Below are 14,397 nucleotides of genomic sequence, written 5' to 3' on the forward strand. Positions count from 1 at the left end.
CAGACGTGCCCAAAGCTCATTCCAGGAGGACTGGGTGATCAGTCACAGAGATTACAGAGAGGGTAAACCCTTGCCCATTTTACAGGTCGAATAAGTGAGGCTTAGGGGGATCCTCTCCCCTAATCCCACTTAGCCCACCACTGACAGAGAGGAAAGGGCCTGCCCATGCTCACAGAGATGACGGCAGAACTCAGGCTTGAGTCCATGGCTGGTAGGCTCAGGCCAGGGTTGAATTCCAGACAGTTACTCAAACTTCATGACTTTAGACCAGCTTTGAAAATCTCAAGCTAGGTGAAACCCTACACGGCTGCTACTTAGTGCAGGGCAGTGGAGTGTGGGTGTGGTGGGCCAGGGAACAACTTATTCAGCTAATGCTTCCAAAACCTTCCCCGCTAAAGGAAAAGCATCTGGAAACTAAATATGTAAAATGACATTGGCTGTAGAGTCCCACCGCCTCCTAGTGACAGCATACTGCGGTCGTAGGCACAGCCCCTAGGTGAGGTATGGATGCTTGTGGCCAGTTTCCAGGTTCCACCCACTCCATCTGGTACGATCCCCACCACCCAGGCCCTGGTGGGGAGGTAGCCATGTCCACCCGCGACCGAGGCAGTGGAGAAAGTTCCCCGTCCAAGGGCACCCACCAGGCGGGGGCAGCTCATACTCCACCTCCAGCACCACGCGCTCGCCCACATTCTTGAGCAGGGTGATGATCTCATCGTGGCGGAGCCTGGTCAGGTGGATCCCATTCACAGACCGAATATAGTCACCAACGTTCAGCAGATCACTCCTGGAGCAGGAAGGCCAGGGCACGCATGGTAATAGGTGCTGGCCCATGCAGTCCTGGCATTCACACCCACCCTCCTCTGGAATCTTTATGATCACTGGATCATCATTTCACAAACGGGGAAGCTGAGGCTCAGAGAGGTCAGACACTTGTCCAAGGTCACACAGCGAGTAAAAGGGTGCAGAGTCTGATGCCCAGGTCCCAGGCTTTCCCTCTACACTGGTCTGCCTGCTTTTCCTCGTGCAGGGGTGTCTCAGAAGAGCCTGCAGAGCGGCCAGATCATCACATCCTTTGCTATTCCCTAACGCTCCTCCTGGCTTTTCGCCACCAACCTTCCTTCTGTTCAATTGGACATTTATCTGCGCCTGTCTTGTGCGAGGCCCAGGGATGCAGTGACTGAGAGGCTAACTCCCAGGCCTCCTGGTCCAAGGGAGCCACAGGGGCAAATGATAGGAGAAATCAGGACAATGTGTGTAGAAATGTGCATGTGGGGCTTTAGGAACAGAGCAGCGCAGCTGCCTTGGCCTGGGGTCAGGGAGGGCTTCCTGGAAGCAGTGACCTCTGTGCTGAGTATGGAGGCGTAAAGAGGAGTGTGCCAGAAGGATGCTGTGGGGAACAGGCTTTTGGACATAGAAGACTGCATATGAAAGGGCCTGGAGGGCAGATATGGCCTGGCGACTGTGGGGTGCTATGGCCAAGCCCCTGGTGTAAAAGAAAAGAGAAGCCAGGGTCTAGAATTACAGCCTCCATTGGAGGCCTTCCCTCTGCAGACACCAAGCTGATGGGTGCTCCTGGAAATAGCTGCTTGAATGCTTTGCCTAAGGCCCTCAGCATATTTTCCACTGACCCTGGGCTCCCATCATTGCCTCTGCACCCACCTCCTGCTGCCATGCCAAGCCCACTTCTCACCTGGCCGCAAGTCCCCCAGGTCTCAAGTTGGAGACCCTGGGCTTTCCATCCTTGTCGGTGCCACCTGAGATAGTCAGGCCCAGCGTGCTGCCTTCCTTCTTGATCAACTCCACCACAGTAATCCCTCGGAACTCCTCTGCCGACAGATGGGGATGGGGGCTTGAGCGGGCAGCTGGGGCCACCCCAGGCCCCCAGCTCCAAGACAAGTGAGGCAAGCACCTGGTTAGTAGGGCACTCTGCTGCAGAGACCTGGGTGATGATCATCTCCTTTTTACAGAGGAGAATCAGACAGGTTAACTGGCTGGTCTAAGGTCACAGAGCAAGTTAGTGGCAAAGCTGTTGCCGTCTGACCCCCACCTAGGGCTCTCTGTGCCTTCAGGGCAGAAAAAGAGGGAATGAGGGAAGCCTCATTACCTGGAATGCTCTGTCTGCGACACGCCAGGGAAACGTCGGCCCCTCCTGCGTCCTTGCCTCCTTTGGAGTAGGGCCCATCGTCTGCAGGGGAGAAAGAGGGAAAGGACCGAGTTCCACTTTCATTTCCATTCCTGCAGACCTCCTCTGCTTTGGTTATTTTCCACTCCGTGGACGTGGCCTGTAAGATGGGTTCCCACCTGCCACCAGCTCCACCCGATTCTCTGCTGTAGAATCCTCACGGCTTCTCCTCCCAAAGAAAGCCTGGCCCCTGCTCTTGGGGCTGAATAATATTCTCTGAGCACTACACTACACATTGGGAGCTTCACAGCCATTCTGTGGTTCACTGTCTCAACAACCCTGTGAATGGTGTTACCATGGATCAGATTATTCCACTGTACAGATAAGGAAGCTGAGGCTCAGAGAAGGCCAACTCACGCCCATTGTCACACAGCTGGAGAGTTGTGCAATCTGCATTAGAATCCAGTTCTGCTGACTCTACTACCCAGGGCTGTGCTTACATACCTGCTGGGATGGGGAGCTCTCTCTCGCACATGCAGGCACCGCAGCTCATGTGAGACAGCTCTGACAGAAAGGAAACTCAATCTTGGGTGGACCTGATTAATGCTTCCTCATGAGGACCGCACTTTACAGTTTACGAATTACATTCTCAGGTGTTATAGGCAGCCTAAGTCTGTCCTCCTTCACTCTAATTCGAGAAAGTGCTCCCTCATGTTTCTTCAAATATTGTTTCCATCAGCTCTCTCTCTTTTGAAAAGCTTAATAGATGTACTTCAGGACTTCCCATTTTATTCTCCATGACCCACATCCACCCTTCTCTCATACTTTCCATGTCTTCTTTATCTCTCTAAGATACATCTAATCTGCAATGAAATCTGTCTTTTTTGCTTCTTTTAAGTTAGTAGAAAATCTTTCATACATTTCAAACATAAAGAAGGTAGGACAGTATGATGTAGAGATTCTCAAAATGTGGTCCCCAGGTCCACGGCACCAGGGAACTTGTCAGAAATGTAAATTCTTGGCTGGCCACAGTGGCTCATGCCTGTAATCTCAACACTTTGGGAGGCTGAGGCAGGTGGATCACTTGAACCCAGGGGTTCAAGACCAGCCTTGGCAACATAGTAATACCCCATCTCTACAAAAAATGCAAAAATTGGCCGGGCATGGTGGTGTGTGCCTGCAGACCCAGCTACTTGGGAGGCTGAGGTGGGGGTATCACTTGAGTTTGGGAGGTTGAGACAACAGTGGGCTGTGATTGTGCCACTGCATTCCAGTGACAGAGTGAGACTCTCACTCTGTCTCAAAAAGAGAGAAAGAGACAGAAGAGAGGGAAGGAAGGGGAGGGAAGGGGAGGGGAGAGGAGGGGAGGGGAAGAGAGGGAAGGGAAGGGAAGGGAAGGGAAGGGAAGAGAAGGGAAGGCAAGGCATTTCCTTTCCAAGGCATTGCCTTTCCTAGGCATTTAAAGTGTGTTAAAGCTACAGAAATTGGATTGTTTTTCAAATGTCATTTTCTAATTACTTGAAAGGAAAGGAAAGGAAAGGAAAAGAAAGGAAAGGAAAGGAAAGGAAAGGAAAGGAAAGGAAGAAGGAAAGAAAAGGAAAGGAAGAAAGGAAGAAGGAAAGGAAACGAAGAAAGAAAGGAAAGGAAGAAGGAAAGCAAGGGGAAGGGAGGGAGGGGAGGGAAGAGGGAGGGAAGGAGGAAGGAAAGGGAAGTAAGAAAGGAAAATTCTTGGCCCCATCTAGGACCTGAAAAAGCAAACACTCTGGGGGTGGGCTCCAGGAATCTGTAAGTGTATATATTAGTATATTACTCTAACTTATATTTTTCTCCACTTTTTAACATTTAGACTGGGGGACGGTGGCTCACATCCATAATCCCAGCACTTTGGGAGGTCGAAGTGGGCGGATTACCTGAGGTCAGGAGTTCGAGACCAACCTGGCCAACATGGCAAAACCCAACTCTACTGAAATTACAAAAATTAGCAGGGTATAGTGGCGGACGCCTGTAATCCCAGCTACTTGGGAGGCTGAGGCAGGAGAATCACTTGAACCCGGGAGGCGGAGGTTACAGTGAGCTGAGACCGTGCCACATCACTCCAATTTGGGTGACAGAGTGAGATTTCATCTCAAAAAATAAAAATAAAAATAAATAAAAATTTAAATATAGTAAAATTTACTCTTTGTGGTGAGCATGTTGATGCACTTTGGAAAATGTCTCCTGACCACCACCACAACCAAGTTTTAGAACATTTCTATTGGCCCCTGAAATTCTCCCTTGATGTTCCACTGTAGTCAGTCCCTGAGCCATCCTTTGTTTCCCACAAGCACTTATCTGTTTTCAGTCTCCATCATTTTGTCTTCTCCAGAATGTCATGTAAGTGGAATCACTCAGTATGTACGCTTTTGAGTCTAGTTTCTTAAATTTAGCATAATCATTTGAGATTCAGCCATAGTGTCGTGTGTATTAGAAGTTTGCGCCTTTTTATGGACAACTTGGGTTGCATGGAATGGATGTACCAGTTGTTTAGTTATTGATCTGTTGAAAGACATTGCTGTTGTTTCCAGTTTTTGGTGATTTTGAATAAAGCCTTAATAAACATTTGCACACAGGTTTTCGTTTGAACACAAGCTTCTGTTTCATCCAGGAATGGCATCGCTAGGTGGTATGGCAAGAATATGGTTAAATTTATAAGAAACTGCCAAACTGTTTCAAAGTGGCTGTGCCATTTTGCGCCCAATCAACAATGTAAAAGAGTTTCAATTGCTCTACATCCTCATCAGCACTTGGTAATATCAGTTAGGGTTTAAACAAAAAAATTTAGGCTGGGCACATTGGCTCATACCTGTAACCCCAAAACTTTGGGAGGCCAGGGTAGGAGGATCACTTGAGCCCAGGAATTCAAGACCAGCCTGGGCAACACGGCAAAACCCTGTCTCCTCAGTTAAAAAAAAAAAAAAAAAAATTAGTCATGCTAATACATGTGCAGAGGTATCTTACTGTGATTTTAATTTGCATTTGTCTAATGAGTAATGAGGTTGGGCACTTTTTTTTAACTTGCCATTCATCTATGTCTTCTTTGGGGAAGTGCCAAAGCTTTTGCCCATTTTTAAGTTGGGTTGTTTGTTTCCTTGTTACTGAGTTTTCATGTATTCTGGATACAAATCCTCTGTCAGATGTAATAACGTGTGCTTCGAAAAGCCTTCTGGGTGACTGTGTCACACTAAAGTTTGAAAAACACTTGTATAATGAATTGGATTTACATAATGGGTAGTTTTAACAATCATTAACACTTTGCCGTATTTAGTCCATTTATTTTTATCTATGCTGAAATATTTTAAAACAAATCCTGGGCATAATGCAATTTCACCTTTAAATATATCAATACGCATTTCTAAATAGGAACCTATTTCTTATATAACAAAAGTACTATATCCCACCTTACAAAGTAATACCATAATTATTAGTCTAATACTCATTCCAAATTTTAATTCCAACAGTACATTTATGGCTCTTGAAAGCTTTGGTGATTTTTCTTATATATTTGTTCTGTTTTTATATTTGGTTCTTTTTCTGTTGCTCCTTATGTTTCTAATAATTTTAAATCTTTTGAACATTCATCTATTATTCTATTTTTCCATTATCTCAAACTCTTGGGAGGTGTTTCTTCTGCCTGGGTGTCTGATGACTCTCCCTTACAGTAGACTGTTCCCTCATGTGGTTGGTAATTGTTGGATTGTGAGCTCATCTTTAGTGGGGCTTCAACTGTGGGAATTCTATTCAGCCTGGTTGTAGGGCTCCAGAGTCCAGAGAGAATTTTCCATTCCTTCCCCTGGGGGCTTGCCAAGGTATCATTACCCTGATACCAATGATTATGGGTATTTACAACACTCATTAGAATTTACAATACCCCCATGATATTCTAAATACCAATCTTGGCTCAAAGATTCCAGAACCATGGTGGTATTAAAAATTCTAATGTTCACCAGAAACAAGGGGCACACCTTAGATCACAAATCCTCAAAGGAGACCACTGGAGGCTGAGTTGAGACAGATAAGCTTTTGTTTTAGCTCCCTGATGGATGGGTGAATATTTTCCAAGTCCCCTCTTTTACTGAGGGTAGACCTCTTCAATGGTCCTGACTTTATGCTGGGGTCTCAGTACCAACTTGGGAAAGTACAAGGTATCTTTTCCTGTAGCTCTGAGCCATTAAAACCCAAGCCTTCAGCTACCAGACCAGAGGCACAGACATCCCCCCCATTCCTGCTGCTACCCCAGTAGAGAAGCCCCAGCATTACCTGCACTCATCCTGCTCGTTTTCCATTTCTCCTCATTTTTTAAGTGGAAATGCACTGAATTTATAGGCCCATTTGTGGAGAATTGATGTCTTTTTCTTTGGGAGACAATATTGAATCTTCCAGTCAATGATCACAGTATATTCCTCCATTCATTTTTGTCTTTAATTTCTCCTAAGAACACTGTGTACTTGTATGAGAAAAAGTCTTACACCACTTTCATTAAATGTATTCCTAGGCATCTAAAGTGTGTTAAAGCTATGGAAAGTAGATTGTTTCTCAAATTTCATTTTCTAATTATTTGTTCCTGGTGTATAAATATACAGTTCATTTTATATTCTGAGCTTAAAAAATGTATTTTTAATTCTCGTGGGTATGTAGTAGGTGTATATATTTATGGGGTAGATGAGATATTTTGATACAGGTATGCACTGCATAATAATCATGTCAAAGTAAATGGGGTATTCATCATCTCAAGCATTTATCCTTTGTGTTACAATCCAATTAAACCCTTTTAGTTATTTTTAAATGTACAATTACATTATTATTGACTATCATCACCCTAGTGTGCTATCAAATACTAGGTCTTATTCATTCTATTTTTTTGTAAAAATATGGAACACTTCACAAATCTATTTGTCATTCTTGCATAGAGGCCATGCTAATCTTCTCTGCATCATTCCAATTTTAGTATCTGTGCTGCCTAAGCGAGCACATATTCTGAACTTTTAAATTCATGTATTAATTCTAAGTTTAGCCATACATTATTTTGGATTTTCTATATACATAATCATATCATCTGTGAAAATGACAGTTTGATTTCTTACTTTATAAACTTCATGCCTTTCATTTTTCTTATTTGCCCTATTGGACTGGCCAGACTTTCCTTACAAAGTTGATGGGCTGATTACACAGACCATCCTTATCTGCTTGATAGTCTCATTCACTTCATTTCTGATGCCCAAGGTTTTCCTTACTTTCCCGTGACTGCACCTGAGCATTTCAAAGGAGTTGGAAGCTGGAAGGTTGTCTGGTCACCTGCTGGGCCCCAGCCTCCCTGTAGCAACCCTCGTTTTGCACATACCTCATTTTGCGGGGCTCTGTCTGAGTTAAGGGCGGGATTCAGCCTGATGGGACGTTCTGGTTTCTCCTCTATGTGCTGACAGACAAGGGAAGGAAACTCACAGATCCTGCAGCAGCCATGTCCTGTGCACACCACCACATTATCTCATTCCACCTCATTCAGTTCTCACCGTGGTCTTGGGAGGAGGAGGTAGGTGCTGCGATCACACCCATTTGACAGATAAGGAAACAGGCTCAGAAAAGGGAGGTCTTTGGCCAAAGCAGCGTCTACCAAGAGCTGGAACCAGACCCCAGCCCTGTTTGCGTATTCTACCCTGTGCTCGAGGCCCCATCGACCGGGTCATTTTTTTCACATTCCTCATCTAAGTCTCCTTTCTCAGTACTGGGCTGACACGGGCAAGAGCAGGTGCCAAAAAGAGAAGGGACGCACCATCAAGCTGGTGGGCTCCCTGCGCTGTCTCAGGGCTCAGCCCTCCCAGGCACCTTCTGCTCCTTCCTCAGGCCTCGCCTGAGCCCGCATATGCCCCCGCCTGCCCTTGAAGAAGGGCTCTCCTGCCACCCCAACTTCTGCGGCTCCAGCTTAGCCTAGTGTTAGCAGAAGAGGCTCGGGGGTCAGCCAGGCTGAGTAGAGATCCTAGCTCTGCCATTCGCCAGCTGTGGGAACTTCGCTCTCCTCCTCCACCTCACACCCATGGAAAGTGAGACCTGACCCAGCGGCCCACGCCCCCTCCCATCCTCAGCGGCAGCGGGAGAAAGGACGGGAGAAGGTTCAGTCTCCGCAGGTGGCAGAGCCACTTCCCCTACTCTGGTGCAGCTAGGTCTTTTTCATGAAGGGAGGGTCTGATTAGGGTTCAGCCAGGGTTGGCTGGGTCAGTCAGGGTATGAGTGGCCTGAGTCAAGTTCAGGACTCAGCCTGGGCCAGGGTGGGGGCTCAGCCAGAACCGGGAACAGGGCTCAGTCTACGGGAGGTTTCTCAGCCTCAGCACTATGGGTGTGTTTTTGCCAGATGATTCCTTGCGGTGGGGGCTTCTCTTCTGCATTGCAGGAAGCTGAGCAGCATCCCTGGCCTCTAACCACCAGATAGATGCCAGGAGCATCTGTGACCAACAAAAATGACTCCAAACATTGCCAAATGTTCTCTAGGGGAACCATATCGCCCCCAATTGAGAACCATTGCTCTATAGTCAGGAGGGGACTCAACTTGGGTCGGGGCGGGGCTCAACCTGAGTTAGGGTAGGGGTTCGACCTGGGTCTGGGGCAGGCTCAGCCTGAATTAAGGGCGGGGCTGAGCCTGAGTTAAGGGCGGGGCTCAGCCGGATTTAAGGGCTGGGCTCAGCCTGAGTTAAGGGCGAGGCTCAGCCTGAGTCAAGGGCGGGGCTCAGCCGGAGTCAGACGCGCGGCTCAACCTGGTTCCTGGCCGGATCCTGCTGAGTTGAAGGCGGGGCTCAGCCTGGTTCCGGGCCGGATCCTGCTGAGTTGAGGGCGGGGCTCAGCCTGAGTCAGTGTTGCTCCTCAACTTGGGCCTACGGAAGCCTGAGAGCGTTCCTAGCTGCAGCTGTAACCACTGAGAAAGGTCCCAGTCGCCAACTACCGTGCTCCGCCAGACCAGGGCTGGGCTCTCTTTGCTTGCCAGCAGCTAATAACAAATCAAATAGCAGTTAAGCCAGGAATCATTTCAAGGTCCCCTGGGGTTGGGTCCTCAGCAGCTCCGCTCATCCCCCTTCCACCTATAGTTCACATCAGCCGCCACGAATTCAGGCAACACCCCATTAAGTATAATGCCTCCCATTACGGTTTCCTAATACGCACTTCATTTAGATTCAACAAGATGTTTCTGAGCTAATAAAATCAAAAAGACTGGGTTCTATCAACTGTGTGACAGTGAATGTCTCTGGTATTTCATGAGGGCAATTCTGGAATTAAAATATGTCTTATCCTGTGCAGATGAGATTCTGTCCCTGGAAAATCCCTCTCTCTCTCCAGCTGTCTTGAGAAGACCAGAGATAAGCTTGCTAGCTCCAGGTTTATGAATCCTAAGAGGAAAGTGGGGGAGAGAGAAGGATTATCTCTTAAGGAAAGGATAAGGAAGCCAAAGTCCAAGTTCACCAAATTCAGAGCAGTGGAATCCCAGAGTGGATGTGGAGCTGTGAGCTCTAATTGTAAAAACAAGTCAGAAATTCAGATGGAAGAACAATGGCACCCCCAAAAGCTGGATGCTGAAGCACAGGGTGCCCAATGTTGGTTGGCGAAGGAGAGGACTCATGCCCTGGGTCTCTGTGGTGCCCTCCAAGTTTGTCTCTGACACTGCCTCTCTTCCCCTTTCCTCAGCCCAGTATTCAGATTTTGCTCCAGTGCACTACCAGGTGCCAAACTGGATTACAATGATACCTTAGGGACAGCAGAGGTGCAAGAGTCTGCTGGTCTCGACACTGAGTGGCTGCAACTCCCTTCCTGCTACAATTTTTGGCTGGTTTGGGGTTCAGGCTGTGAGCCATCTCTTTTCCCAGCTGTCAGAGACTTGACTGTGTGCTGCAAAACAAATCATACTACTGTGTGCAAAGAGTCAGTGGGCAGCAGGCGAGGCCTCGAGAGACTTCCCTAGGGAATGCATGTGCATCTCAGGGTGTGCCCTTGGTGGCCTCTTGTGGAAGTCAAGAAGTCATTCTTGATAGGTGAGTTGCTAGATAAGAGGCTTCTGAGCAGCCAAGATCCCCTGGCATAGTCAGAAAGGTGCCCAGAAGGAATGCTGCAGTGATTGCTGATGCCTGTTCAGAGGGGACACAGGGCTTCCCTTTCACGAACATCTTCAGATGGTGGGGAACTGAGGCAGCATCCAAACCAAGAATCAACATAGGGTTAGAATTACCAATTGGCTGCATGACTCGAGCCTCCATTTCCCCCTCTGTAAAATGGGGGTGTCTCTCCCATGGCTGACTCCAGCTGGCCAGAGCTTGAGAAGTTGATTTCTTTATTTATAGAAAACCCCTTGGGGGTTCAGACCCTAGACCCCCTCCTCAGAGAACATGCTTGCTCTCTCCCACTCTCTCTTTTTTGTTCCAGGACCTGGTAATTATATGCTTAGAGATGAAGGCTTTTCAAAAACATCTTTCCCACCAATTTTCAGCTGGAAACGTGCATAAAAAACAGAGATATTTTTATCCATGTTTTTTTTTTCCCAGTCTCCTCCTTCCAGCAATGGGCAATTATGAGCTTTTTGCCTTCAGTCAATCGTCCTGTAGGAACTCGCTTCGGAGGAAAATTCATTTCCGCAGTGGTGCCAGCCAGTTCCAGCAAATGTGGGGTGTGCAAGTCAGGGGAGGAGGAACAGAGGGAGAAACGTGCTTGGAGCTCAGACCTGTACACCTGGTACTCAGGCCCATGCTGCAGCCAGGGTGGGTGGGCGGGTGGGCTTCTTTTTTATTTTATTTCCCTTGAAATCATGGCTAATTTGCCTTCATTATCTCCCTCTCTCTGGGGCCGCAGGGGACTATTGAGCTTTGACAAAGGAAAAAGGAAGTCAACTCCTTGCCAGGCTGCCTTCGCCAGGGTCCTGCCTAAGTGGGGTGGCTGGAAAGAAGCGCGGGGGAGTGGGCGGGACTATAAAGTCAGCCGGCTTTGACTGCTGCCCTGTTCTGTGAGCCTCCTGGAGGGAGGACACAGCACCTGAAAAGGGACCACTGAGAAAACAGAGGCCCAGAGGCTCCACTTGGGGCAAACAGGGCATGATCTGCAGGGACAGTGGGCTGTCAGCCAGGACCACGCCAGCGCACAGGGACCCTGGGTGCCAAAGAGGACATGGGCGCTAAGCACTCCACCAAGTGACGGTCCAGCCTCGCCCCACTGTGGAAGGGATTGTTGATATGGTGGGAAGGGAGGCATGGGCTTTGGAGTCAGTCCAACTTGGACTCTGATTCTAAATCGGCTGCCAACTGGCCAACGGATCTGGGACAAGTCACTTCTCTCAGAGCCTCAGACTTCTCCTCTGCAAAACGGGGGTACTGGTGCCCACCCATGGGTTGCTGGGAGGAACTGTGCACAGAAACCATAAAACATGGCAGTTCCCGTCCTGCCTGCTTCCCTCACCTTGTTGAAAGGTTTTCCTAGATCAATCACGATGACAGCTCCTAGTGATTAAGTGCCAGTTTCTGTGCTTCCTAAGCATGATCTCATTTAATCCTCACCACCTTTGAGGTGGTATAATCATGATTCTCATTTTATAGATGAGGAAACTGAGGCACAGAGAGGTTAAGTGATATCCCATGATAAAGGGCAGGGCCAGGGTTTGAAGCCAGGCCTACTGAGGCACAGAGAGGTCAAGGGAACTGCTCAGGGGCACAGAGCTTCTAAGTGGCAGAGCCAGGATCTGGCTTCCCTTCTGGCTCCCTAAGGGGTCTGGCCCTACCCTCTGGGCGCCTTCCTGCCTACTCCCCCATCCTGCCTACATCCCCTTCCAGGCCTGGAAGGTGCTGTGATGCCTGCAGCCCTAAGGCTGTTCAGGTCCAGGCAGAGCCCCAGCTCCTTTGGACATTCCTCCCTGCCACTGAGGGCTGGAACAGGCCAAGAGCTCGATGGAGATGCCTCAAAGCCAGTTACAGGCTGGCCTCTGAATGACAGTTCCAATCCCCACGGCTGACAAGCCTCCCAGGAAGCCCAGCTTCCATGGGGAGAGCAGCATAGAAAGATCAGATAAGCTCGGCAGAAGCACGTTTTTAAGGGAGACAAAAAGAAATGCATCCATAGATTTAAAAATTTGAAGCCTCATTCATTTGTTGCCAAGGATTGCAAGGAAAAAAACCAGAACTTTAATAAGTAGCACCCAGTGTTGGGCCCTTCCCTGGGCCAGGCCTGCTCTAAGCACTTTATGGATGCTAAGTCAGTTAATTGTCCTAAGAACCACAGGAGGGAGGCTCACCGATTGTCCCCAGGTTACAGATAGGGAGCCTGAGGCCCAGAGAAGCCACTGAGTTGGTGAGCTACAGAGGCACCTGGAACCCAGGGCTCCCTGACCTCACAACAGACCATGTCCTGAACCCTCAGCTCTGCTCTTTCCCTCCAAACAGGAGGGCAACAGACCTCAAATGAGAAGCCTCAGGGCACTGGGAAGGCAACAGCTCCGGTACCCCAAGAGCCCCGAGTTAGGGTTCAGGCACTCACAGGCTGGGTGCATCAGGGCTAGCAGGACCCATGGCATCACCTGGAGAGGCCACCACCCCCACAATCCTCCTCCACACAGGGGACTTCACCTCCTGATGCTCGCCCTGGCCGGCTCCACTCCAGCACACTGTGCATTTTCTCACTTAATCCTCATAACCACACTGCCATTTGGGCACTGTTATTCTCCCCATTTTACAGCTGGGAAAACTGAGGCACGGAGATGCCAAGTGACTTATTCCTGGTTACACAGCCAGAAGTGACAAAGCTGAGATTTGACCCTATGGAGTCACCCCACCTTGGCAACTGCACTATAAATGGAGGTGAAGCCTTCCTGGCCTGGGCACATCTGTCCTTTCCACCCGAGGCCCACCAGACTCACACCCCCCTAGGGCCTTTGCACCGGCTGTTCCCTCTGCCCACAAAACTCTTCCCTAGACATCCACAAAACTCCCCTCTTAGCTCCTTCAGGAACTTGTAGAAATGTCACCTCCTCAGGGAGGCCTTCCCCATCCTGCTGTTTGAACTTACACATGCACCCTGTACCTCCAACTCCTCTCCACTCCCTCCCTGCTTCATGTTCCTCTGGGCAATCAACACCATCTAACTATGACTATTTTTACTTGGATGTCAGCTCCAGGGGGCCGGGCTTCTGTCTGTCTGCTCACTGCTGCATGCAGCACAGACAGTATTGTCTGGCATGTAGTACGTGCTCAGCAAATATTTTTTAAATGCAATTCCCATTTACAGATTAAGAGAATGAGAATCAAAGAGGTGGAATGAGTTTCTCAAGGTCAGAGACTAGGAAGAGACAGAGTCAGGATGCAAACTCAGGCGAAGGATTGCCCCATGGCCACCACCCCTGCTGTGGAGTAGGAGGCCAGGCCTGCCCGAGGAGTCTCAGAGCCAAGGGGTAGGCCTGGTGAGGACCCCTCAGAGGACTGGGCAGCCCAGGGCACAGCAGGGGGACCTTCACACATGCACACCCACACCCACTGAGACTTCCCTGCCCCCAGCATGGCAGCAAGTGCCTGCTCAGACCTAGCAGGCCTGGAACAAACATGTCTTTGTGGCTGCGGAGTCAGAGCAGGCCTCCTGTCCTTGAGGCAGGAGCATGAACATGGAGAGGGACTTCCTGCCAAAATCTGTGTTCAGGCCTACTGTGTGCCCCAGCCCTAGCCAACTGAGTTAGGTCACGATCCCTTCCTGCCAGAGCTCTGGGGTTAGCGAAAGGAAAACAAGACTCCCTGGAGTGAGACTGGAGATGCCCAGGGTGTGGGGCCTGAGAAGGGACCCACCCAGAGTCCATCAGGAGCAGAGAAAGGGCACAGGGCTGCCTGGTCCACAGAGCCCAGCTCCAATCCTGGTGCTCACTGAGGCACACTGCCAGTGGGCTGACTTCTCAGGGCTGCAGTCTTCTCTGCCAAATGTGGAGGTGTATGGAGTGGCCACCTGTTGGCTGCCTTCATCAGCTCCAGGGGAGGCCACATGACCAGGCCTGGCCAATCAGAGGCTCAGTGATCCGTCAGAGGTGGGCATGTGATACAAGTTGGACCAATGAGAGTTGTTTCTGGGGCATTTGCTGGAACTACTGGAAATAGGCTCTCTTTCCTTAGGGATGGCTGAGCTGGTTGACCTTAAGTTTGAAGGTGCCAGGAACCCTCAAGGAAAGGAAACAGTCTGCCTGGAAATGAAGCTCACTAAAGTGAAGCAGAGCAAGCTACGAAGAGACCCAGAGTCTTAAT

The 14,397-nt window shown here is 49.2% G+C and overlaps 1 protein-coding gene and 1 non-coding gene across 9 annotated transcripts in view; both read right to left on the reverse strand.

Annotated features, from left to right (window-relative positions):
- The window catches only part of GRIP2 (glutamate receptor interacting protein 2), a 66,549-nt gene that overhangs the window by 34,646 nt on the left and 17,506 nt on the right, over positions 1-14,397 (reverse strand). For all 8 annotated transcript variants that reach the window (XR_004437038.1, XR_004437039.1, XR_004437040.1 and 5 more), the window contains 3 exons: positions 2,108-2,188; positions 1,694-1,829; positions 642-787 (listed from right to left, as the gene is read on the reverse strand). Coding sequence is in view for 5 of the 8 variants with exons in the window: in XM_033210797.1 (XP_033066688.1) it covers positions 642-787; positions 1,694-1,829; positions 2,108-2,188 (363 nt within the window). In the remaining 3 variants the exon portion in view is untranslated. The remainder of the gene's footprint in view (positions 1-641; positions 788-1,693; positions 1,830-2,107; positions 2,189-14,397) is intronic.
- Positions 7,027-7,133, reverse strand: LOC117084584. Its single transcript, XR_004437516.1, has one exon. It is a non-coding gene; the product is annotated as a U6 spliceosomal RNA (small nuclear RNA).

The sequence above is a fragment of the Trachypithecus francoisi genome, unplaced genomic scaffold (genome assembly GCF_009764315.1).
Source record: "Trachypithecus francoisi isolate TF-2019V2 unplaced genomic scaffold, Tfra_2.0 Lachesis_group0, whole genome shotgun sequence".
Taxonomy (NCBI): domain Eukaryota; kingdom Metazoa; phylum Chordata; class Mammalia; order Primates; family Cercopithecidae; genus Trachypithecus; species Trachypithecus francoisi.